The sequence below is a fragment of the Mycetomoellerius zeteki genome, unplaced genomic scaffold, assembly GCF_001594055.1.
Source record: "Mycetomoellerius zeteki isolate Tzet28-1 unplaced genomic scaffold, Tzet1.0 scaffold61, whole genome shotgun sequence".
Classification (NCBI taxonomy): Eukaryota; Metazoa; Arthropoda; class Insecta; order Hymenoptera; family Formicidae; genus Mycetomoellerius; species Mycetomoellerius zeteki.
Window position 1 is genome coordinate 482,378 of NW_017257621.1, and position 24,423 is coordinate 506,800.

Sequence of the window (24,423 nt, forward strand, 5' to 3'; positions counted from 1 at the left end):
AAGGACGGAATCCATAGTTCGACATTGTGTAACACAGTCTGACTGTGTTCTTGCTGGAAAGCACCCAAGGTCAGATTATCTTCTTCTTAACTAATGAAGAAAAGGACGTGACTTTAGCGTTCACCCTATCTGGATTCACGTTATTGCAAAAACTCCTTGATCAGGGTTGTTAACGTTACCGGTTAGATTTTAAAAGGGATGAATAAAAATTCAACTGCAAAAAACGCTCATCTAACATATGAACGCGACTTCAGTACGTTCCGAAACTCATTTCGATCTCCCTGGCGCGTTCGCAAAACCCTCCCGTTAACATGAGCACGAGTCTCGTCTTTAGGTTTGTTCGCGTCGCAAGCTCCAACATGCTCCTACCATATTTCCTACTTACTCTATCAAGCGCATTGGAGTGAGTAAGTACCTATGGTAGGAGCATATTGAAACATGTTGGAGCATGCGACGCGAACAAACCTTTTGTATACTTTAGGGTCAGTTATCCTGACAGGGTGACAGGAACGAAGGAAGGAAGAGAGAGAGAGAGAGAGAGAGAGAGAGAGAGAGAGGGGTGAACGCCGCGACTCACGCACTTACGCCGGGACGCGGAGCAGAGATTCGAGTCAATTCGAGTGAACGTCGTGAACGATCGTTGATCGGACCTGAGTTGTTTGCTGCTCTCCTTTGGAATCGAGTGTCTCTGAAAGAGGAGAAGAAAACGGAAGCGTAGTATCGCCGTGACAACTCGCTAAAGAGGTTAATTTAAACGAATTACGCGATAATCCCTGCAGAAGAGGAAAGAGGCAGAAGAGGAGCAGTAACAGGTGGAACAGGTAACAACAAAAAGTTCTTTGCTCGAGAATCTGCGACGTGCGTTTCGCGACAATCGCGACCACCTTCGCACCGCTCGAGGGAACGTTCGCTCGTGTGCGTGGAATCGTTTCGGGAGTACGCCCGAATCGCACCGTTCTCGTTTCTCCGTTTCTCGACTCTTCGTAGTTTGAATGATCGGAGCACGAAATCGACGTTTCTCCGCGGATCGACGAGAGTTGACGCGACGCGACGCGACGCGACGCACAACCAGTCGATATCCACGCTAATTTAACGCGTAGCGTAGACAATCGGTCGACCGTCTCACTCCGTTTTCATCTCGCTCGAGTGTGAGAGAGCGGTAATGAATGAGCCGAGATACCGCTTTGACAGCTTTTCACAACCGACTTGGTTGACGAAGAGGATCGACGAAAACGAGGACGATCGACGAAAACTTCTTTCCCTCCCATGCCATGTGAGTCTCGCGAGTGGAATCTGTGTATCTGTGTGTGAAGAACTCGCTTGTGACGTTTTGCATTTGTCTACAATTTCACCGTTCTATCGCAATCAAGGAAATTGCGATTACACGCCCGAGTGACGCGTCTAATATACGTCCATTCGTCCAATGATTAACGCGAGATATTCCTCACTGTTAGATATTGAAGAAGCAATGACAATCCAGTTCCTTGAGTTAAACATTTTGTTATTTTTAATTTCCGTCAGAGTCAAAATGTAAATCAATTCATTTCTGTGGTTAGAGTCAAGACAAACATCGTCCTTATTAACGTATGCACTTACAAGCAAATAATAAACTAAATTTGAGTTAAATTTAATTCTTATTGAATTAATAATAATAATTAATAATAAATTTAATTCTTATTGAATGGTTAATATATACTGAGTCATTCGTGTCCTGCACATTTTTTTCTTCGAAAAACTGAGAACATCGAGTAATTAGTTATAACATTTATACATATATAATTTTTTTAAATACACAACCTCATAAATACTTTCTAAAGATATTAAAGATGTAAGAATCACTTAATAATCTTTGTATATTATTAAGGTGATGAAAATTAACTTAAGACACGAATAACCCATTGCGTGTAGTTTAATTATCGTGAATTATCGTGAATTATCGTGAATTATCGTGAATTATCATGAATTATCGGTCGGGAAATTATCGTGTGTACTAAAATATAAAAATAATACATTTTTTCTCTCTTAAATTGTTTAACTCCATCGTTTTAGTCAAATTAACGATATATTGAGTAGTGGCAGTGGCGACCTATAGATATTATTAAAAATAACTCAAATTGGGTATAATTTGACATTATGAATTTAACAATGGTTGAAACAATGCTAGATTAATTCGAGATAATGTGGATGCTTTCCATTTAATGACATAAGTCAACATAGACATAAGACATTCTATCTTTCATAACATTCCAGTGAGTAACAAAGATAGAACGATATTTGTGTCACCAAATGGAAAGTATTAATCACACGGCGATTATTAAAACCTTCTGTTTTGAAGGTATTTTTATCTCAAATAAAAATCTAGGCTCATAAGGAACATTATTGTCTTATTTTTTGAAGCTCAGTTCTTTACACAATTTTTTACTTTATATAAAACATTTCGTATATCATTCGCATTTCAATAAAGTTATTATTGTGTGTGTTAAGTTTTATTATTAAATTTACGGTCATGTTAAGTCTGGCTCTTTAAATGATCTTGAAAAATTTCATTCAATTAACGAAATGACTATCTAAACATTCTAAATAAACTCTAGATTGTTAATATTTAAAGAGTCGTTAGAAGTGTCATTCTAATAAACTGCCTAAATCAATTACAATTCTGGAAAAGTTCTGACAGTTTTATTAATATGAGTAGAGTTTTATGAAAAGAGAGTAGATTTTAGAAAATCAATCTTTAGGACGGGGCGTCCGATATGGCGTCGCGTCCGTCGAACTTTAACGTCTCCGTCAGAGTGGGTCGTTAGATTCGTATTCCGTATCTCTTTGCGACAACAATATTAGTTCTTCGCCTACACGTGTTTGCGCGTTCCATCTCCACGATATTCATCGATATTTCCTTACAGCTGCGAAACAAGACGTGGTTTCGGGCCTTTAAGATCCGCGGTTCTCATCTGGAGTGCCTTCAAATCAAACTTAATTAATCTCGCTTAACTTAATCGTCAATCAACCCTTCATAACGCCGTGTGTTACTTGGAAGTGTATCTAAATTTTTTTAATATACCTCCCAATAATTTAATCCAGTGATATGCAATCTGTGAGCCGCATGTGGCTCACTTGTAAATCTCGTATTAATTATATGGGAAATTGGATCTCGATGAAATATATTGGTTTTTACATATATTATAATGTGATGAATAAAAAATGTTCTGTATACACTGAAAAAAAATTTATTGAATTTTAATAAATATTTGTTTGTATAGTACTAACGAAATATTTACTTACAGTAAATAAACATTTATTCAAAATAAAAAATTATACTTAAATTAAATATATATTTACATTTAGCAAATATTTCGTTAGTATTATTCAAACAAATATTTAATAAAGTTCAGTAATTTTTTTCAGTGTACACATGGCTCAAATAATAATAGATAATTTTTGAGTTACGATGTATTAAAGGTATGAGCACAAGTTTTACACTTTTGATACATCACAAAAATTATTGACCCAAGTGTATACGTTTTGTGTTCATCGGTATCAAATTTTCTATATAATAATTAGTATGGAGTCCTTTTTTGAAACCGCTGCAAAAATAAAATATAAAATTATATTTTGTATTTTTTGTGTAAATGAAATAAACATTAGGCGATCCGAAAGATTTCATTTCTAAAAATAGGCCTCTGAAATTGATCTTAAAAAAATTGCGCATCAGTAATTTAATCAATTTTTTATTTGCTGGTGAGATCAATTTTTTCACAAGCTAAAGAAATCCGATTAAAGAAGATTAATTCGTAGGCAGAACAAATTATATAGTTAAAAGTTTCGCCGTAAGCGAAAATTTCCTATTGATTTAATCGATCGTCGTTTTTGTCATTAAGTTAGTTCGCCCCGATATGACACTATAATTTTATTCTGATGATGGCAAAAAGAATTCGCGTTACGTACGCTAGTGACGCGTGAATAATAATATAGCGGAATTCATCGATGAAGTATGAAATATGGAATTCATGAATGGATCATTAATAATGCAATACCAGACCAGAAGCGAATTTTTTCTTGAAAGATTTAAAATGATAATTAATTATGTTACATGCAAAGAACGGCGATAATTTGGAGCAAATTTAACTTTTTAAAGTTTATGATATACATAAATCTCCTGATAATATAATATTGATAATACTCAATATAACTAAATTCTTTTCTCTAAATTAATTCAGCATGTACACCAAGTTATTAAATAATTATTTTTTATTATAATGATGTAATAATATAAGACATTAATAATGATGCTTTAATATTTATTATGTAATTACATATTATGTATTATTAATAACATATTACGGTAAGTTCCGGTGATTTTAGGGATTAGCGTTGCATGCTCGATAAAACGCGATGCTTGCCACATTGCATGAATTTATAAGCATTTTCACCCCATCTTTTCCCACCCGCATCGTGGGAGGACTTAACGACCACGTGCACGGCCGCACCTCACGCTGTCGCTCGCCGCGAACTGTCACCATCTATTTCCAGGCGGGGTGACCTCACGCTGCGAGATTAAGTAATTCCCGCGGCACGCGTTTCGAGTGACATAATAAACGGAATGCCGCGGTCTGTAACCCGATTCTCGAGAGCATCTTCGAGAGGCTTGCAATCTCTCTGGCGGATCGCACATTTTCACAATTCGCTCACAAATGCTGCTTTTCGTTTAAGAAAAGATCTGTTTTTTATCTCAAAAGTCTATTTTATTCATATTTTAGATTGCACTAGAACTCTCTTTCTCACTTTTGTTAAATGTCAAACGTACACTGTTAAATATTAAAAGAACAATGGTAACTCGATTCTTTGAATTAAATAACATTTTGGTATTTTTACTTTTATATGTGTCGAAATCTAATTAAATTAATCCATTTCTGTAGTTACTGTCAAAGTAAACATATTCATATTAACGTGTACACCTAGTAAATGATAAACTAAATTTAAATCAAATTTATAAATATTATATATTTTCTTGATTTAAATTATTTAACTTCATTTTTTTTTTAAATTAAATTAACAACATATAGAAACAGTAGCGACTTACAGAAATGATTAAAAATAACTAAAAAATTGGATGTAAAATTATAATTATGAATTGAACAGTGTATACTTATCTCACTTAAGTTCCAAAGTAGACACTACTTTAGCCACAGAAAACAGATTTGTAGAATAATCGCTCTAGCATATCCTGTCGAACGATTTCCGAAAAATTTCGGCGACGCGACGTCGCGATAGGACTTTGGGATCACCAGACGCGTCGATCATTCGCATCGTTATCGTCGACGTAAACGAGTTTACGCCTTTTACGCCTGCATGATAGCTCTCGTAATCGATCCGCGATGGCTTTTTCATTTTCCCCGTCTCTCGACGTTGATTGCGGTGCATATCTCCGGCGACTAGCGTCCCCCTTGTCTCTCTTTCCCGCGCGTGATCTCACGGAGGACATTAATTGAGCGTTAAAATGCGGGAAGTGAGGAAGAATCACATGTTCAGATGGAGTATGCATGTGTCCTTCGTGTATGCATCGAGTCGATTGATGTTTGTATTACTGAAACTTTCAGATGTCTACGATTTATATCTTATTTTATTACATAGTAGCATTATTTATAATACGAGCATTTCGAAAGATAAACAGACCAGTAAAATAAGATGTAAAATTGATGAAGATATAAGAATATAAAGATATAAAATAAATATTTTTTTATATTAAATATAAAAATAGATAATATATAAAAATTCGATTAAAAAAAATTATTTTATACTTAAAAATATAAAAAAAATAAGAAAAAGTTTAAAATTGCACAAATAAAATTAAGCAATTTATACAAATGTGATCAATTGTTTGATTTCTGAGAAAGATTAGTAAAATAATATATATATATATATATGTATATATAGTAAAGAGTGTATGAGGCAGTATATATGGTCTGACAATAAAGTTTCCGGACTGCAGCAATGAAAAAACACAAACATCTCAGATAACAAATAGTTATATTTTATCTTTCAAAGTAGTCCTCCATGACATATATTTCACACATTTTGTTTCTTTGATACACTTCATACATTTTCTTTCTTATATAAAGCTCTGATATAAAGCTTCAAAATATTTGTTGAAGTCCTAATTGGAATGCTATTCAGAACATTCATCACATTTCTCAGAATACTCTCGACATCTTGAAAGTGTTTATCTTTCATGTTTTTGAGCTTTGGGAACAATATGAAAGCCGAAAAAACCAAATCCGGCTGACAGAATAGCTAATCTTAATAACATCTTTCTTGACCAATTAAATTGCATGATAACGTCCATGTGCATAAGGGAATTATTGTTTTTAACATGTTGTTCCCAAAGCTCAAAAATATCATGAAAGGTAAGCATTTTCAAGATGTCGAGGATCATTAGAGGAATATTGCTGTAGATAGCATTTTAACTGCGGACTTTAAAAAATGTTTTGAAGTTTTGTATGAAAGATGTATGAAGTGTATCGATATAACAGGGGACTACTTTAAAAAATAAAATATAAAATTTTATTATCTAATATGTCTGTGTTTTTTTATTATTGCAGTCAGAGAATTTTATTATCCAACTAACTATTATCTACAAAATACATATATAATTATTTACAAGAATTTAATAGAGTTTAATATTTGACAGCATGTATAATTATAATAAAAGAATGTTTACGGCGAAATAACGGATTGTATCGTTGTCAGGAGTAGACGACGAATAATAATAGTTCAAAGGAAGTTATCAATCGACTAGATGCAAATACACGAAGGCATATTCGCGAGACATCGTACTCCTGTTCGTGTGTTTAATTATAAACAGACAGCAAGCTGTTTGGGCATAATCGATAGCGCTGGATAGTAAATATCAGAGCGTGTGCTATTTTCTCCAACATTCGCGCGAGAGCATCTCCGATGCAGAAGTTACATAAGCACGTCCTTCGAATGTTTTTTTTCTGCAGAAATAGTTTTGCATCTCAAATGGCCAAATAATGTCCGTTTTCTCTAATGTTATAGATTAACCCTCCGTCTACAATCTGAGTTTTTTGACACAAGTGAAATTTCACTCCCAAATATTTCTCTGAAATAAAGAGAAGGGAATTCAATTTTCCTTCCTAAAATAACCGACAAAACTATTTGATAATGTAATAGATATGTTAGAAAGTAACTCTGAATTTTTTTACATTTTTTGAAATTTTATAATAGAATAATAAAAAACTTGGACTGGACAAAAAAGGGCCAGATTATAGACAAAGGATTAATCTCGGTTCAACTTACTTTTTTTCTAATTTTTAGAACTATAGGAAAAGATGAAGAGTAAGTTATTAAATCAAAATTAAAATTAAAATTATATTTATAGAAATATCACTCACTCGCAATCTTTACTCTTCCCGATATCAAATATTTTTAATTAAAGATCGATACATTTATTTATACTAGATTTATCTAATTCTTAAGATGAAATCTTTGAAAAGCAAATGCTCGAGAAGAAGAGCGCTTTTCAAGCATTCGCTCGATGATCGCAAATTTACTTCAACACGCTTCGCGTTTGACAAACGCCACCGGATCTTTATTTTAAGGTCCATCTTTTATCTCATCCCCGTATTCGCGCAGTTCGGTCGATGCTCGGTTGTTCATTTATTTCACTTGAGACGCGCCCTTAAGGTCATCACACGTACAAAAATTTTAGTCGTAATCATAAGACCGTAAGCAAATCGGCCAATCACAGTCGAGCGTTTTAAAACGCGAGATCGTAATTTTGATTGTGATTGGTCGATTTGCTTGCGACTTTACGATACGTGTGTGAAGTTGGCACCTCATCTTTTGGCACCGCAAGTTTTGATAAGAGTTCCATTGGCACCCGCAATAGTTCTATAGTTCCTGATAAGTTATATAAATAGTTCCGTTGATTTAGCTAAAAAAAATAACACTTGAAAATTTGAGGTGCTAACTTCCCGTGGCACCGCAAAATTCGAAAAAATCAATCGAAAACAAGTAATCTTATAGTTCTCGATGAGTTCTACAGTTCCTGATAGGTTTTAACAATAGTTCCGGCCTCTAAGTAATTTTAAATAATAATTAAAACCGCGCGCTGGCACCGCGCTGGCACCGCACCACAAGAGTAAAGTACCTCTTAACAGCCAGTTCCAGCCTTCTTTTCGGCATTTTCCGATAGTTCTACAATAGTTCCAACGATTTCTATACACTTCGTTCAGAGTTCTGCCATTTAAATATGTTTAAATAATTTTTTAATCTGAGCGCTGGCACCGCACCACAAGAGTAAAGTACCTCTTAACAGCCAGTTCCAGCCTTCTTTTTGGCATTTTCCGATAGTTCTACAATAGTTCCAACGATTTCTATACACTTCGTTCAGAGTTCTGAATTATTTAAAATTACTTAGAGGCCGGAACTATTGTTAAAACCTATCAGGAACTGTAGAACTCATCGAGAACTATAAGATTACTTGTTTTCGATTGATTTTTTCGAATTTTGCGGTGCCACGGGAAGTTAGCACCTCAAATTTTCAAGTGTTATTTTTTTTAGCTAAATCAACGGAACTATTTATATAACTTATCAGGAACTATAGAACTATTGCGGGTGCCAATGGAACTCTTATCAAAACTTGCGGTGCCAAAAGATGAGGTGCCAACTTCACACACGTCTTTACGATTACGACTAAAATTTTTGTACGTGTGATAGCCTTTACAAAGAATCACCGTCGTATTATTTACGCGTATCAGATTAGGTGGCGGTGACTCGCGAAGCAGGTAGAGATATCCATTGCTTACTACGTGTTGTTTTCATTGCGTTACAGTTTTAGAGTAACCGGAGACGATGGATCAAGGTTTCCCAGGGCAGCACACCACCACGACCACCGTGACGACTAGTACCACGACAACTCAGCCCAATATACGGTTCGATCCGTCATATGCGAGGACATTACCTGGCATACTAAAAATCGTACAAGTGGTGAGTGCGACACACATTCATCCTTCGCTTGTATAATTTTACAGTAATTTTATCAAGCGGTTCACGAGAAGTGCTTTTAGTATTTGATTTAATAGTCACTTTGTAGGTGAGTTGCTCGACAAGTCTTAGTACCGTTAATAAGAGATTTTGAATCATAAGTTAATTATTAAAGTTCAACGTGAAAGATACTAAATTGTGCGATATAAATCTCTTATATTATATTTGAATCTCTGGATGTATAGAAAAAAATGCTTACAGATAAAAATATTAACTAGTCGAAAAATGATCAAGAACTAGAAAACTAAAGGAGAGCACGCTTGGCTCGCTAAATGTACAACATGAACATTGTGTACAAAATGCACGTCTACCGTGAATTACAGCGGCCGGTAAGGCTAGTTGCGTCACGGGCTATAATGAATTCTTAAATCTCTCATGACGGTTATAAGAACCCCGCAAAGCGCTTTGTATTTGTGCACAATGCGTGCTTGTTCAGCTGCGCGACGAAGAATTTTCAAGAATGATAATCGCACTGAGGTCTTCTTTCAGGTACTAAATCTCTTAGGATTTATATGCATAACGGTGTCAGTACACAGCAGTCATAGCCGAGGAGGATGGTTCAATACCGTGGCCATGGGCGGCTTCTGGTTCACGGGCATCCTTCTTGTTCTCTACCTATTCCACATTGTGGAGAAATTCGCAAGGATCCCCTGGCTTAAAATTGTAAGTCACTGATCGTGCTTCGCATTGCTAATCGACTACTTCTTGACTACAAGATCCTTTATTTTGTTTGCGCAAAGGCGAATTAAAATAAACGCAAATAAGAGGGAGCGAGGGAGTAGTATAGAAAACAGGTTGTATTCGATAATACCGGTATAACGCGGATACATGCGTGTAATAAGAGCAGGGAGTGAAAGCCCGCTAGAAAGTTCCTACGTGCTTAAGAATGTAAAAATCGATCCGTTGCTCTGATTTTTATACTCACGGATGAACGATCGATCGAGAGCAACATAACGAGAGCGGTTGTCGTTTATGCTAGGACAAAGATCGTTCGTAATCAGATTGACCTTTTAAGAATACCGAGGTTACATAGTATTACGTAGGCGTCGTAATATCGTGTAACATCTCGATCGACAGATTACGTGTTTTACAAACTCGGCCGCGCACGAATTCAGTTTTTATCGCCATCGATTGAAATATTCATCTGTATGCTACAACTTGGTGCATGTAATTTCAGGAATTTATATTTTGCACGATATGGACCCTTTTCTATTTGCTGGCCGCTTCCCTGGCAGCTGACTTCGCGCGTTACACGGAGGCTTTCGGTGTTGCTGCGGTAAGAATTCTTTTGTACGTCTTTCGAATAACATTGTTATGCCCTAGTCAACGCAAGTGTCAAAAAACGTCGACAAAAACATTCTAATTCTTTCATAAAAGAGAAAGACATAAGTCGTTGCAAAATACGAAATTTTTAAAAATATAAACCTTTATCATTTAAAATATTTTTTGCTATTTAAAGCTTTTTTTATTGTTCTCAAAATAGTCAGCAAACGAATATACTCTTCTGATGTTTAATACTGAAATTTATTTGCAGTTCTTCGGATTTTGCGCAATGGTGGCGTACGGTTACGACGCTTGGCTGAAGTTTAAGGCGGCAAAGAGCGGGGCATTGGCGCAGGGCCAACACACACCGAAACAAGTGTCCACCGTCACCAGTCCAGCGTATTAGATATTCAGGAGAGAAAAAGGCCCATGGTAGGATGGACCACATCGGTCGATCGACTGGAACGATCGATCGATCGACACATATCGTTACCTTGTGCGGGGCCAGTCCTTTTTGTAATTCCGGCGCGTTTCTCTCGCACGTTCCTCTCACGCGGAACGTCAATGACACGCACGATGCGCGTGCATAGCGCGTGCTCGTACGTATGTACGCTCGTTTGTCCACGCCCGCGCACATATATTCGATTTTTCTTTCGTCTCTTTTTTTTGTACTCTGTAACAAGGCAATAATCTACACTATGCCGTAGTATTAACTTATATTCTAATAAAAAGAAGAGGGCGACGCGGCTGCGTGCGCGCGTTATCCGAACAACGATTGTTAATATTTTGTAATAATGTTTGCCGCGTCTTTGTTTTCGACCGACTGTTATTTATGCGATGATGTATGTGTATGTACATGTATATATCTATATACGCATAACACAAAGTCTGTAAACGTTGTTGAATCCGTATCTTAAATTATTGTTGGAACCAAGGCGACGCTTAAGCATCGTGGTGGAAAACGACGATGCTCAGGCGCATTTTAGCGCGATATCGAGTGCCGTTGCGAATGCTAGATCTATTTTAATCTCTCTGGGTTCTTGTTTATCGGACCGGTCAATTTTATCTTCAATGATTGTTTTCTATGTTTTTGACAACGAGACATTTCGAATTTTCGTTGATTTCTGTCAAGTATTTATTCTACCAAGTATTTATATTTAAAAAATTCTCTATTTAAAAGAATTTAAATCCAAGAGAAATGATTGAATATTCCAGATGAATGAATTTAATGGAGAGCGTCATTTTAGTGTAAAAAAAATGATAATCCGAGAGTATTTTCGGCCGTTTGCTAGCAAGGACAGAACATTCAAAAAATTAAGACGCTGAGAATTTTTCCCCTTTATCGTCGTATGTAGTCTTCGTAGACTGTCATTTAGATTTCTTAGATTGTTCGATATTTCGCTTTGTAAGCCCCTATCACATAGAGGGATCAAGAGTGCAGCTACGACTGCGTAAATTGTACAGGGGGACGCAAGAAAATAATGTAGCGTGATCACATGTACACACACAAATAATACGTTACTTGGCTCGCGACGAACATTTCTGCCGCATTCGTCATATCGGATCATCATATCGCGTTACTCAGTATGCATAATCTTGTAGATCTGACGCTCACGAGATTTTCTCTATATTACGAATAATTTGTTACAATATCGAAGAGTAGTATACTCTTTGTTGCAACTCGCGTAAACTGTATATATTTATTAGTTTTGTTACCTTTATTCAAGTTCGAACCTATACAGGTACAACATTGATATGTACACAACACGGTATACACTTGTATCAATGTCTAGTTAAAGATCTGACGTGGATATTATTATACATAATAATGATCGACGAAATAAAGTTTCAACGTCGAAAAATGTATTCAACGAAATAAAACATTGATTGTTGTTTCCTGGACTTCGGTGGAATTCGGTTCGTTCTTGATTCCTTTTCAATCAATGTGGGACGAATGAAAATTTTACCATTTTAATATTTTACGAATATAAACAAATAAGCAGAGAATGGAAGTAACTCGTTACTTGTAACGAAGTTACAGTTACAAGTTACTTTTTTGATAACTTTACTGGTAACTGTTACTTTTTTTCTTTGGTAACTGTAACAATAACGAATTTTATAGTTACTTTTATTGTTACTTTGCACACGATTGGACACAAGCCACTCATAACGCTTGAGACTAGAAAGCCCCTAGGCCCGTCCACTATGATTGGTGGTCGTCGATTTTAAAAAAGTAACGAAAAGTTACTTTCTCAAATAACGGTAACTGTAACGAATTATTTTAAAAAATCGGTAACTAGTAATAACGGTAACTTGTTACTTTTTCTACTTGGTACTTTTAAAAAGTAACTTTCCATTCCCTGCAAATAAGATCACGCGAATTAGATATTTGTGAATAATTATTTTTATTTTCGCTAAGTATAGGGTTACCTCACGATTTTGAGTTGTTTCACTTACATAATTCTGTCACTTATGTATTTCTATCATTGAATATTGTATGATCAATACTAATAACGAGCTATATTATAGAGAATTATCTCGAGTTCAATGTGCTTTTGGAGATAAGATCATTTATAATATTATTATAATATCTCAATTTATTATTTTATTTATCAAACCTAATTTACACTAAATAATCTTACATGGAATTACGCGTTATTTGTATCGCTAATATATATCTTGATATCTTAACTTATTTATTTAACTCTAGTTTATCCTAAGAAACGCATGATCTTTTTACGTTATGAACTACGATTACGCGTTAAGTGCGACAAAGGTGATGGCGAATGTACGAAATGCGAGTCTCGATTCCTTTAATTTCTGTATTGAAATTGAGGCCGGCGCGCCTGCTTCTTACCCATCGACGAGAGATCGATGGTCTTCCCGTCTGGGAGTACTAGCTTGTTTTCTTGATAATCCACGAAACCGTCTTCCTCCTCTTCTCGGTCTTGCTCGTCGCACTTGATTCCCATCTCGTACGTGTACTCGCGTCGGATACCGTCCGGATCGATGTATCCGTACTTACCGCTCGTTATACAATCCACGCCGATCGTTTCCTCTTTGTACGATCCATCATCGTTCTCGAAACCCCACGTGATGGAACCGTCTGCGTTGTCGTGCCGGTATCGCCTAATAATCTACAAAATATTATTCGTTATGTCGGACTTTGGAAAATCTTTTTCAAGGAAGAATCCTGTTTATAGGTTTCTCTTTACTGATGTCTACATATGGCGTATTACGAATTATTTAAAGCCTAATATTTTAGAATTTAGATCTGTAGTTCGCATTGGATTTCAGAATACAATCCTATTTATAACTTCAATATTTTAATGTATGTATTTTAACATATATTTTATTATTTACAAACATTCCACTGATTCTTTATATTTTGTATGTAGCATATAAAATAGAATTTTACTCGGAATTCTGATTGTTCGAAGTGGTTTGAAAACTCGTTTATAATAAGCACACATAAAAACCGGGCGCATGTCATTTTACAAATTCGACTAGGGACCGTTGCGTAACAGGTTTTGTCTGATCGCATTTATGAGTTATGCGACGTTATCTCAAAACAAACAAAAAAGAGCATGACGGTCAAATGATTCCGGCTTTCACCTTTCAATTTCAAAACTATCAATTTTTTATACTCTTAAATTATATTGATCTCTCGATTGCGTGATTCGCGATTCATATTTTATTCTTATCTATACAGGGTGTATCTGAAATAACGTACACTAATCATACAGTGCTATTCCTAATAAAAAACTGAATCGAAAAGTCCTGTACCATTTTGCAATTTTCGCAATAGTTAACAAGATATTAATTACTAAAAATCGTTGAATATTGGTTTTCAATAATTTTTTACTCAAGTACTATCAACTTTACAGAAAAACTGCAACAGACAAAAATCATTAATTTTCTTCTCATAAAACTCTAAGAATTTTTTCAGAATTTTTTTTATCAACTTTTTAGTATTGCATTTTCTTATTTTTACCAACATGAAAAAATACGGTATTAAAAAATTCTGAAAAAATTCTCATAATTTTATGAGAAGAAAATAAACAATTTTTATCTCTAGCAGTTTTTCTGTAAAGTTGATAGTATTTCAGTAAAAAATTATTGAAAACCAATATTCAGTGATTTTTTGTAATTAATATTTCTTGTAATTAACTATTGCGAAAATTGCAAAATAGTAAAGAGAGGACTTTTCGACTCAGTTTTTTATATAGGAATAGCACTGTATGATTAGTATACGTTATTTTAGATACACCCTGTATAAGATTATTTACAATATTAAGTGGAAATTGACCGAGGAATGTTCAAACACAAATACATGAAGAAGGTCATTTTTATTTGATCAAGACTAGTCTTATTTATATTATTAAGCACTAAGACCAGCCTTTATTGAATATGATCTTCTTCATGTATTTGTGTTAAAATTATTTCATTATATGAGATAAGAACTTATTTTAATTAAAGTGATATTCTTTTTTTCAGTCCGTCGTCTCTTGTCGAAATGTGGCGAGAATAATTTACTATGATTGGTCAATTTCTTACGACTTAAGATTTTTAAAGCTTAGATAATGGCTTATTGTGGAAAGCCCACAAGAATTTATTCGCGGTCTCGGGGGAGATATTCGGTAGCGGGCCTACCTGAGCTACTGGCTTCTTGCCACGAATTTCGTAAGCCTGAGACGGTTTCACCGGCTTGGGCGGCGGCTTGATCGATTGTTGAAATGTGATGTCGTCGATGATCTGTTTCCTCGGGGCCTTCGTGGGCTTATGCGTCGGGCGATATTGGATCGGCGGCGGTGGCGGAGGTGTCGGACGGTATTGAACGGGCGGCGGGGGTGTCGTGGGACTCACCCTGACACTCGTTGGTGTCACTTGGGGTGGACGATACGCCAGCTGTCCCGAGGCCACTGGAGGTACCCTTGGTGGATTTGGCGCCGTTCGCGGTATCTCCTCACTTAGATCCTCCTCGCTATCCTGGCTTCTGATCTCCTGGCTCTGGTTAGGCGAGTCCTCATCCTCGCGGATGGTATCGCGCGACAAGTTCTCCTCCTCCTCGGGTTCCTCGTTCACCGGTTTCACGTGTGGCGTGAACGAAGGCGTAGCTACTGGTCGGAGAGGACGAAACGTACCGGACGCGTCGTCTCCGGGGCCTCCCCGAGGTCTAGAGTTTTAGCGGTTTTTTCAATTAGCGATTACATGTACGCGTTACAGGGAGCTTTACGTGTAATTCTTGGAGATACTTAATCATTTTCAGGTCGCTGTTAGATTATATCGATCACACTTAATGAGACGTAATAGTTTACTTTTTAGAAAATGTAAAAAGTGGAATATGTGAAAATGCCAAGACTATATTTTACTCTTTACCATTTACAACGTTAGACATGTATTTACATACTTACAAAGCCGCTCACGTAGAACGGTATTCCGACTTTCTTGTTCAATTTGCATGCCTGCAGTCCAGAAACGATAGAATCATATAGGTATTAGAATTGCGTAATTCTGCGGCTATTCTTAAATAGACGTCGATAATTTCGCGCTTCCTATTTGGTGCAATGTTCACCGACGTTGAAGTGAAACTTAAGAACTGTTAGGCTAATTAACAACAGCGTGTGTAGGCTTATATTCTGCATCTTTCGAACAGATATGCGCGTCGCCCAAACTGGTTTTCTTGCCTTTCCAATAGCTCGAATAGTTTACTCACTCAGTCAGATTATGCGGGCACTTTTAGTACGCGATTTATTTATATTCGTTGTAGCTAATTTTTCTAACAAGGTCATATTCCAATATATATATCGTTCATCGTTGAAAAAAAACAACAAATCTTCAGAGATTTCGTCAACTATGTCACAGATAGCCATATTTATCAAAAACATATTTATCAAATTTAAGAAAAGACAGTTAATAAAATTAATTTATTAAAGCATACCTGAAAGTCTTATTCATTAAATTCTCCCGATCTCTACACATTAATCATCCCACATTTAGGCTAAGTATACTATACGATTAATGATCAAGATATTATTTGAAGGAAAGATCGGTCGACTCATATGTCACGAATTTTGATGTGTTATAAGAACAGATAATTATAAGAAAAGAATTTTGTCAAAATTAATTTATTAAAGCAGAGACCTGAAAGTCCGCTCTATTAAACTTTCCTGAATGCTATATGATTAATAGAGGAGAAGGTGGTATTATGACTAGTGTATATATTGTAGCCTTCCTTAATATCTCTGCTATTATATAGCGAATCCTAGTGATTACTTATGGAATTATTAGTTAAGTAGCTCGCCGTTATACCATGACGCTAATATTACTGATACTCAATAGCCAGCACTTATTATAACGCATTTTTACTTTCAAGTATTTTGAAACGTTTCTGAGGTATACTTTAGCATTTAATTATACCTACTTCCTCATTTTTCTTAAACTTGAGTATATTATCACATGAATATATGTATTTTTGATTTGTGTTATTTGCTATTTAACATTTTACTGCATATATTGTGAGTTATGCAAATTTAAACAATACCATGGCATTTTGCTAATGTGGCCCTCTATATGGATATTGATTACTCACGATCTCATTTTTGAGATTTTCATATCAAAATAGTTATTTAATAATCGATTGTAGCTCTACTGTTAATATATAATATTAATATATAATATAAACTATAGTTAATATAACTATAGTTTATATTACGTGTACTATTTTTAGTACTGAGCAGCTTATATGCAGAAGTTATGTGAATGTATATACATTCATTTGCATACATTTTAAAATGTTTTATTTTTTTGTTAATTTTGTAACCAAATACTGTTTTCTAAACAAAACTGATATTTTAAGGAATATTTTTATGGAAGGCCACATTACCACCCATTTTTTTCTTCGAGTCATTATGCAATGTCGCCACATTTTTATTAATAGTATCCTAAGTAATAAATATTTCGTAATTTTGAGTCCAGAATCGATTGAACAACATTTTAACGAATGTAATTGTCAAGTTTTAAACTTAAATATTGATTATTAACAAAGTTATTGTGTAAAATGTAACTGGGGTGCCATATAAGACCACCTTCTCCTCTATTATTATCTAAGTATGTATATTATTCCTAAGTATATCTCTAAGTATATTATTTTCTAAGTATGTCCCTATAAGTATATTATTAATGATCGAGATATTACTTGAAGGAGATCGGTCGACGAAATCGTTGGTTGGGAAACGCTGGTCCGGTACCGCCTGGTCGAGGGGGTAATCTTTGATAACGAGTCGCTCGTATCGGTGCCCCTTTTGGCCCATCTTGAGTCTGTGCCGTGCAGATCGCGGCGATGCACGCCAAGAACTGGAAAATTTCTTAAATTATATATTTATAGGTATATTATTCTTTAATTATACAATTATGTATTATTTCATTCCTCGATTGCAATCTTCTGGTCATATATTTGTACTCTGGAATTATTACAGAGTAAAAAATAATTAAAGATAAATATTGGCACATTTTTATCATTTAAGATTCTGTAGTTCAAACCAAACCATGACAAGCCCATTTATAATTCAATGATCCGCATAATAATAATTATTATTATTTTAAATTTTGCCAATAAAATTTGTGGAAATTTGTTTTCTCTTGTTATATGTATATACATATATCTACATAATATTATTGATTTTGTCTCTCCGCAAAGTCTAAAATATTTAATTAAATATTTAAGGAAAATTTAATTAAATAGAAAATATTTAATTAAATATCTCTCTCCGAAGCTATTTTTATAGAAAAATTTTAGCAATTTCCGATTTAATTAAAGACATACCGCTGTTACAAGAATCATCGATGATCATAATACTCGTAAAAAAAAATAATTAACTGATTGTTACATCGCATTACCGTTTTGTATTCTCATATCGTTTTTGATGTGAGTTTCTTATAGGAAACGCGATAATGAACTACTATCTGCCGCGCTCTTGAAATAGCTCTAATTATCCGCACACAATTCGTGTCACGTGATTTCTCCAAATAAAAATAACGAAATACACCGGATATCAATGGCGGTCGTTAAATCTTTTCCGAGTTTTCACCAATAATTCCGTCGGAGATTTAAGTACGAGCGTTTTTGTGCAGTTGTGCACGCTAAGTATGTACAACACGCTAATAATAGCGATCGTTATTGAAATAAAAATAAAGGTTACATGATATCGAAATACTGGAATCAATGAACGGCAACGCCATGAGCGTGTAACGCGTTACGCGAAACACATTCCGGATCGCATGGTATTATTCCGGTTTGCACTCCGCATTACGAGCACCGGCGGTGCCGGTCATTCGTGTGCGCAAAATCGGCTGCGTCTCGCGTTCAAGAGAAAAGAGAAAGTGATTCGATTCGGCCTTAAATCGCAAGCACTGCATGCAGGCATCTCGCATAAGTAACGCGCGTAACTGTTTAATCGGCATGACATTTAAATGACGTTCGCGTCAACCGGCTCGCTGAAGACGGGAAGTGCGAAAAGTAGATGGACGTTACGCGCGTTGCGTTGAAAAGTAGAAACCGCAATGGAAAAGTAACTGTCTATTGAATGATTCACATTCATCGTTATTCTCATTGCAGAATCAATTTAATTCCATTTGCTATTTACCGCGTGAAACGAAGGAAAGATCATTAAGTAATAATTTTCATTTGTCTTGTAATATGGTGATATTACAAGACGACAGGAATATTCATTGCTTAATATCTTTTATCTAAAGGCTTCTTGCTTAGGTATCTTTAGGCTTATTTATGATATATTCAAATCTAATTTTATTTTATCATTAATCGAAATAAATTAAAATATTTTATTTTAAATAATTTATAATTCGCATTCAAGAAATCAAGATATAATTGTATAATTTTATATGCTAGATATTTTAATAGATATATGCATACATACTCTCTAAATTCTTCGAAGTGGAATCTCACTTTAAAGAGTGAAAATTAATCCAATCTTAAAAAAAAAGAGTAGTTCAATTTTCGATCTTTAAGACTAAGATTTCACTCTTCGGCGCGAGATTTTCACTTTAAAAGTTTTAGAGAGTATGTATATATTGGAATACACACATCATGACACGTATTTTAATTCTTTAAAAGCATTAAACCCACTTGGAGTTTGAACGATTGAGAATTCGCGAAAATTTCAAGACATAGTTTTATTTATAATAATTTTATACGTCAAATATATTTTGATATATATTTCCCTAAATATTTTATATACATAAAAAAAAGGAATTTTACTAAAGTATCTAAAAATTATGTAGATACAGTTTAAAAATAATTTTATTAGACCATCCAAATAATTGTGTATAAAACTCAAGCATGATGGCAATACTCTATAAAGTTTTGACATTCAATGAAGCTTGAGCTATATAATTATTTTGATCCTAAATAGTTATTTTGATAGTCCAACAAAATTTTCAGATCTGTATCTAATTAAATTTTTTAATATTTCAATAAAATTATTCCATATATGTATCTTAATTATTCAAATGTTTTCCATTACACGAAAGATTACACGTTAAATAAAATTCTATCCGGCATTCTACGGATTTAGAAATCGTTTAAAATAATAAAATCAGTTTTATAGGGCACATAAAATTAGAAACAGAATTTATCACAAACTATATAAAGTGAGCTTAAGTTATCATTAGTTTTATCTAACTGATATCTGTAGAAACGGACTCATGACCGAGCTATATCGACTAGAAATGGTGCATTAAGCAGATTTTAACACATGCAGGGCGATCATGTTGGAATGCACGGATAGTGAGACGAAAGAGGTGGGCAAGCCGAGTTAAGTCGGAGAATTCGTTTCTTAACGCTGGTTCCGAGTCGGAGCACGCACGTACCGGCTCGTTTACGCGGAATACGGCGAAATAATCTGTCCGCGACTTTCCTACCGGGCGCTTTCACTCGCGCTCGCCAGACTCGTTAATTTTCGGCCTTCGTAATGTCGATCAGAGCGCGCGAACTCCCGTCCTGATCCACTTTTCGCCAGGCGAAGGGCTGAGTTGCCAAACGGAATCTGGCGAGGAGAATAACAAAGTATCCCTTGTCCTACGCAAGTCAACCCCTTTCGTTCACATATCGGTTTTGCACAATAAAATTTTTAATGATCGATAAAAGCGGTTGATTTAATTGCTTATAAGAATTACTGATTACTTCTCAGGTACACTGAAAAAAAGTTTACTAAATCTTAACACGTATTTCTTTGAATAGTACTAAGTAAACATTTATTTACAGTAAATAAAAATTTATTTAATAAAAAATAGTCAAATTAAAATAATGGTTTTTGTATCAAATAAATACATGTTTACATTTAGTAAATATTTACTCAGAACTATTCAAACAAATATTTATAGAGATTTAATCGTTTTTTTTTCAGTAACAAATTCTTTTTCATAAAACTCTTTCTTTTTTTCCTTTAATATCATTATTTTTTAAATTATAATTATAATATATTGTTTGTTGGCTCTTGAGAAAACACTCAGTAAATGTATCTAGTTTATATCTATTTCTTCCTAAAGTATTGAAGAAATCACAAGTTAGAACTTCATTATAATGGCAAACTAATATTCGCGATATATATGTATATTTGCGTTCCCTGTGTAAATTGAATTGCAGTCCTCTCTCTTTTCAACTGAATTATTTTGCTTAAAAAACGCACGAGAATTATCTAAGTTCTGCGTGCTTGACAGACTCGTGGTGCCAGTATTCAAATATCCATCGCACAGCCTGGTACATTCACATTGCTGAAATCTCGCTGTGCCACTTGAGGGTTAAAAGATGAAAGTGATCGGAACAGATGGGGTCGCACGCGAAAGAAAGCGGACATAATTCGGGATGCAACGATACGCGCGAAAAAAAATAAAACATAAGAAGAAACGATCGCAGCGGGTAAATGAAATCGTATGTTCTTTTTAAAGGCGAGCAACCTGTTATTTTTAATTATTATTTATGATACCACATCAAAAGAAAAATTATTGTCGACCGTTATATAATTTATTTCGTGTCGTGATTCGAAAAGGAGAGTCAACAGATATTAATTATGATACGTTTGTAATAAAATATCATGTTACATAACTAAAATATTCAATAGATGTATTATGTAATAAGATTTGATTGCGTGAAGTAATATAATATCGCTGGTAATATAAATACATAAACGGATACATTTTGAGACATATGCAATTAATGAGATAATTTTAAAAATATCACTGTATAAGTATAATAATTTATTATATTAAAAAATAATCTCTAACAAGACATAATAAGAAATAATTATGAAAAAATAATTAGTAAATTATACAAAAAATAAATTATAACGGATAAAAAATGATAAGAATTTTGCTGGTAAACTAATCGATGTTTTAAAAATTTTTCAATTTACTGTAATCCACGAATATTATTAAATAATTGAATTCTTGAATGAAATTAAAAACATACAATAAACTTTCTCCATTTTATTATATCTCCATATTTTATACTATGGAAAGGTTTTAAAAACCTGATTTCATGTGAAAAATATAAAATGCTCAGGAGATAAGGAATGCGTCAAAAATAATTACACAAAAGGACTGAGAAACAAGAGACATTTAAACATTCGCAAAACTAATTTTGATTTTGAAGATCAAAAATTTGATAATTGGAATATAGATTCTTACACCCACAAGTTATTTTCGTGAATATTTTTCATAATAAGTTTTTTTACAATGTTTTAAGATGCTCATTGCATTATTAATAAATTGACAATCAATTTAATTGGTGATATTATTATTTTAATTTCAGTTTATATATATGATTGCATTTCAAATTCAACAGTAATTGACGCGCAGTTTATACAACTGGAAGACGTATTTAAAATTCACATATAAATATTAGTAGACACCAAAAAATCTATATAGCTTCGACCGTATTTAACCCCCTTCTTTATTTATATCCATTTCTATCTACGTAGATAGCATTAACTTTATTTTTTATAAAAAATGTATTAGATATATCAGAATTTTTACGTATTGTTAGTCATGTTATTTTGTCCATTCTTGCTTTTCAGCAAAATGTAATTTCTTCGTTGTATTAACATTTTGAAATTTGTAAATTATATCAATAAAAATTATAGGAAAATATATACAATAAGTCAATCTCAGTTTAGCTTGCTCTTCATCTTTTTCCAGTTTAAAAAATTCGAATTAGATAAAGAGTAAATTAAACCAAAATTAAAGTTAATCTACGTAGAAATAGACATTATTTGATTTATTTTCACGGGGTGGTAGCGGCAACCGGGATAAGGGACGCGCGCGGTTGGAGAACACTTTGACGCCTCGCTGGGTACTCACGATCACCGCGACACGCATGGCCGGGATCCTGTTGTTGTCCCTCGTTGTCGCAACGGTGAACACGCTGGGTGTGGTGCTGTGGCGCGTTTGTGCTTCACACTACCGCGAACGACTCCCCGTCTCCGCGTTCTTATACTTATATCCCCGTTTAAATTCCTATGGTACGGCCAGCGGGCAGCACGCAGACCAACTTTCCATCCAGCCGTCCAGGAATTGTATTCCACGCTCGCGCCCGCGAGCGGGCGCGAAACGATTCACCATCGCGCCGTCTCCCGGTTCCGTCAGCTCGCAGAGAAGACGCTCCTCTTGCCCGCGAGGATCGCCGATCCGCGCGAGATTGATGCCGCGCAGATGGCAGATTTCAACGTGAGTTAAAGCGGTGTTTTCTCTGAGCGCCGTAAGCTCATTCTATCTTGATCGCTCATTACATGGGGAAGGAAGATAGAATAAAGCAGCTTGCAGCAACATTGCTGCAACGTTTGCACTATTACTCATGCTGTAACAAGGTGAAGTACGCATAATAGCGATAGCACACTGGAACAGTCAATCAAATTTGGATCCAAATTCACTCTCCTACTGCATATCCACGTGAATGTTTCAATGTGTCTTATTACACTATCATGTTACTGCAATATTGCTGAAACGTTGCAATTTCTGGAATGATCTGTGCTGTATGGAAAGCTTAAGCCAGGAACACATAGAAAAACGCAAGTAGTTCGATCAATCAGAGTAGAGAACGTGACATCATTGCCTTACATTCTCTATTGTGTTTGGCCTCAATTCGCTTACAGCTTGTGTCTTACTATCTTACGTTTTTCTATATATTTCTGGCGTGAGTGCTCACAGCCTAATTCAACGTGAATGTATTGCCGTTCGTGAACTTGAATTCGCTTTGAATTAAGCATCTCCTTCCGCTCTCTCCTTCGCTTAATACAAGAAGTGCCGAGTGGTCGATTATTGACCGCGCGAGAGTTTCTATTTTTTAGATTAATATTACATTTTTATTTAGGATAGGATTCCAAATTTTTTTTTACTTTTCAATAACTAGATATGTCCTTTATACTAATTAAATAATTTGTTTTTTATCACTTTTTTAATTTTCATAGTAATTCATTTGGTCCTTTTAGTGAGTAAGAATTGTTAGTATCTTCTAATATCAATCCTCGAGCGAGAAAAGAACGAATCCAATGTATTCCTCGAGCGAGAAAAGAACGAGGATCAATGGAAAATTTCTCGAGTTACTCGCGTATCGCGACTGGATTGTTGGTCATTGCTACTTTACGATGACATTTGTACTTTCCCTTCTTGAGAACCATAAATAAATTAGAAGAGATATATCCATATAAAATGTGTGATTAATTGATAAATAGATTAGAAGGTATATCTAATATGTAAAATTTCTGAATAGCTGAAGGATTACCGATAGTAACACCTGTCTAATAAATATAACTGTTTCTGACAATGAGTGACAAGAGGATTACACAAACGAATGAGAGAATCCATAATGACTACTGAAATCCCAAGATGACTAGCACGCGCAACATCATCAATCTTACCGCGAATCGCCACTTATTACTGTGTATTTTACACAGATGCGTCTCAATTAGTAAATTTTCTCTGTCACCAGAAGTCAAGGCAGAGATTAATGAGATATTTTACGACACGTAGAAATGATGTGCAATTGAAGGGCTTTCTTGTCCATCGCTACATATAGAAAATATA

General features: G+C 34.8%; 2 protein-coding genes across 4 annotated transcripts; one reads left to right on the top strand and one right to left on the bottom strand.

The window, feature by feature from the left end:
• The first annotated feature begins 492 nt into the window (after positions 1 to 492).
• Positions 493 to 12,307, top strand: LOC108728363 (CKLF-like MARVEL transmembrane domain-containing protein 4). Of its 3 annotated transcripts, none has more exons than XM_018456873.1 (5): positions 493 to 821; positions 8,852 to 9,006; positions 9,553 to 9,726; positions 10,241 to 10,339; positions 10,598 to 12,307. In XM_018456873.1, the coding sequence occupies exons 2-5, from the start codon at positions 8,872 to 8,874 to the stop codon at positions 10,730 to 10,732; spliced, it is 543 nt and encodes a 180-aa protein (XP_018312375.1). In that variant the 5' UTR covers positions 493 to 821; positions 8,852 to 8,871; the 3' UTR covers positions 10,733 to 12,307. The 3 variants fall into 3 exon arrangements, with proteins under 3 accessions (XP_018312375.1, XP_018312377.1, XP_018312376.1); XM_018456875.1 differs by lacking the exon at positions 493 to 821 and adding an exon at positions 979 to 1,273; XM_018456874.1 differs by lacking the exon at positions 493 to 821 and adding an exon at positions 979 to 1,268.
• Positions 12,308 to 12,908: 601 nt separating this feature from the next.
• On the bottom strand, positions 12,909 to 22,977 carry LOC108728362 (serine/arginine repetitive matrix protein 1). The gene is given in 6 exon segments (XM_073512050.1): positions 12,909 to 13,463; positions 14,980 to 15,502; positions 17,525 to 17,682; positions 22,702 to 22,779; positions 22,782 to 22,865; positions 22,867 to 22,977. Coding segments are annotated over 6 exon segments (1,263 nt in total). The 5' UTR covers positions 22,963 to 22,977; the 3' UTR covers positions 12,909 to 13,139.
• Between the last annotated feature and the right edge of the window lie 1,446 nt (positions 22,978 to 24,423).

Excerpts from the sequence above, each read along its gene's own strand:
- LOC108728363 (XM_018456873.1), top strand. The coding sequence starts at position 8,872 with ATGGATCAAGGTTTCCCAGGGCAGCACACCACCACGACCACCGTGACG. Across the intron at positions 9,007-9,552 it reads TACTAAAAATCGTACAAGTG|GTACTAAATCTCTTAGGATT; the intron begins GTGAGTGCGACA and ends GTCTTCTTTCAG. Across the intron at positions 9,727-10,240 it reads GGATCCCCTGGCTTAAAATT|GAATTTATATTTTGCACGAT; the intron begins GTAAGTCACTGA and ends ATGTAATTTCAG.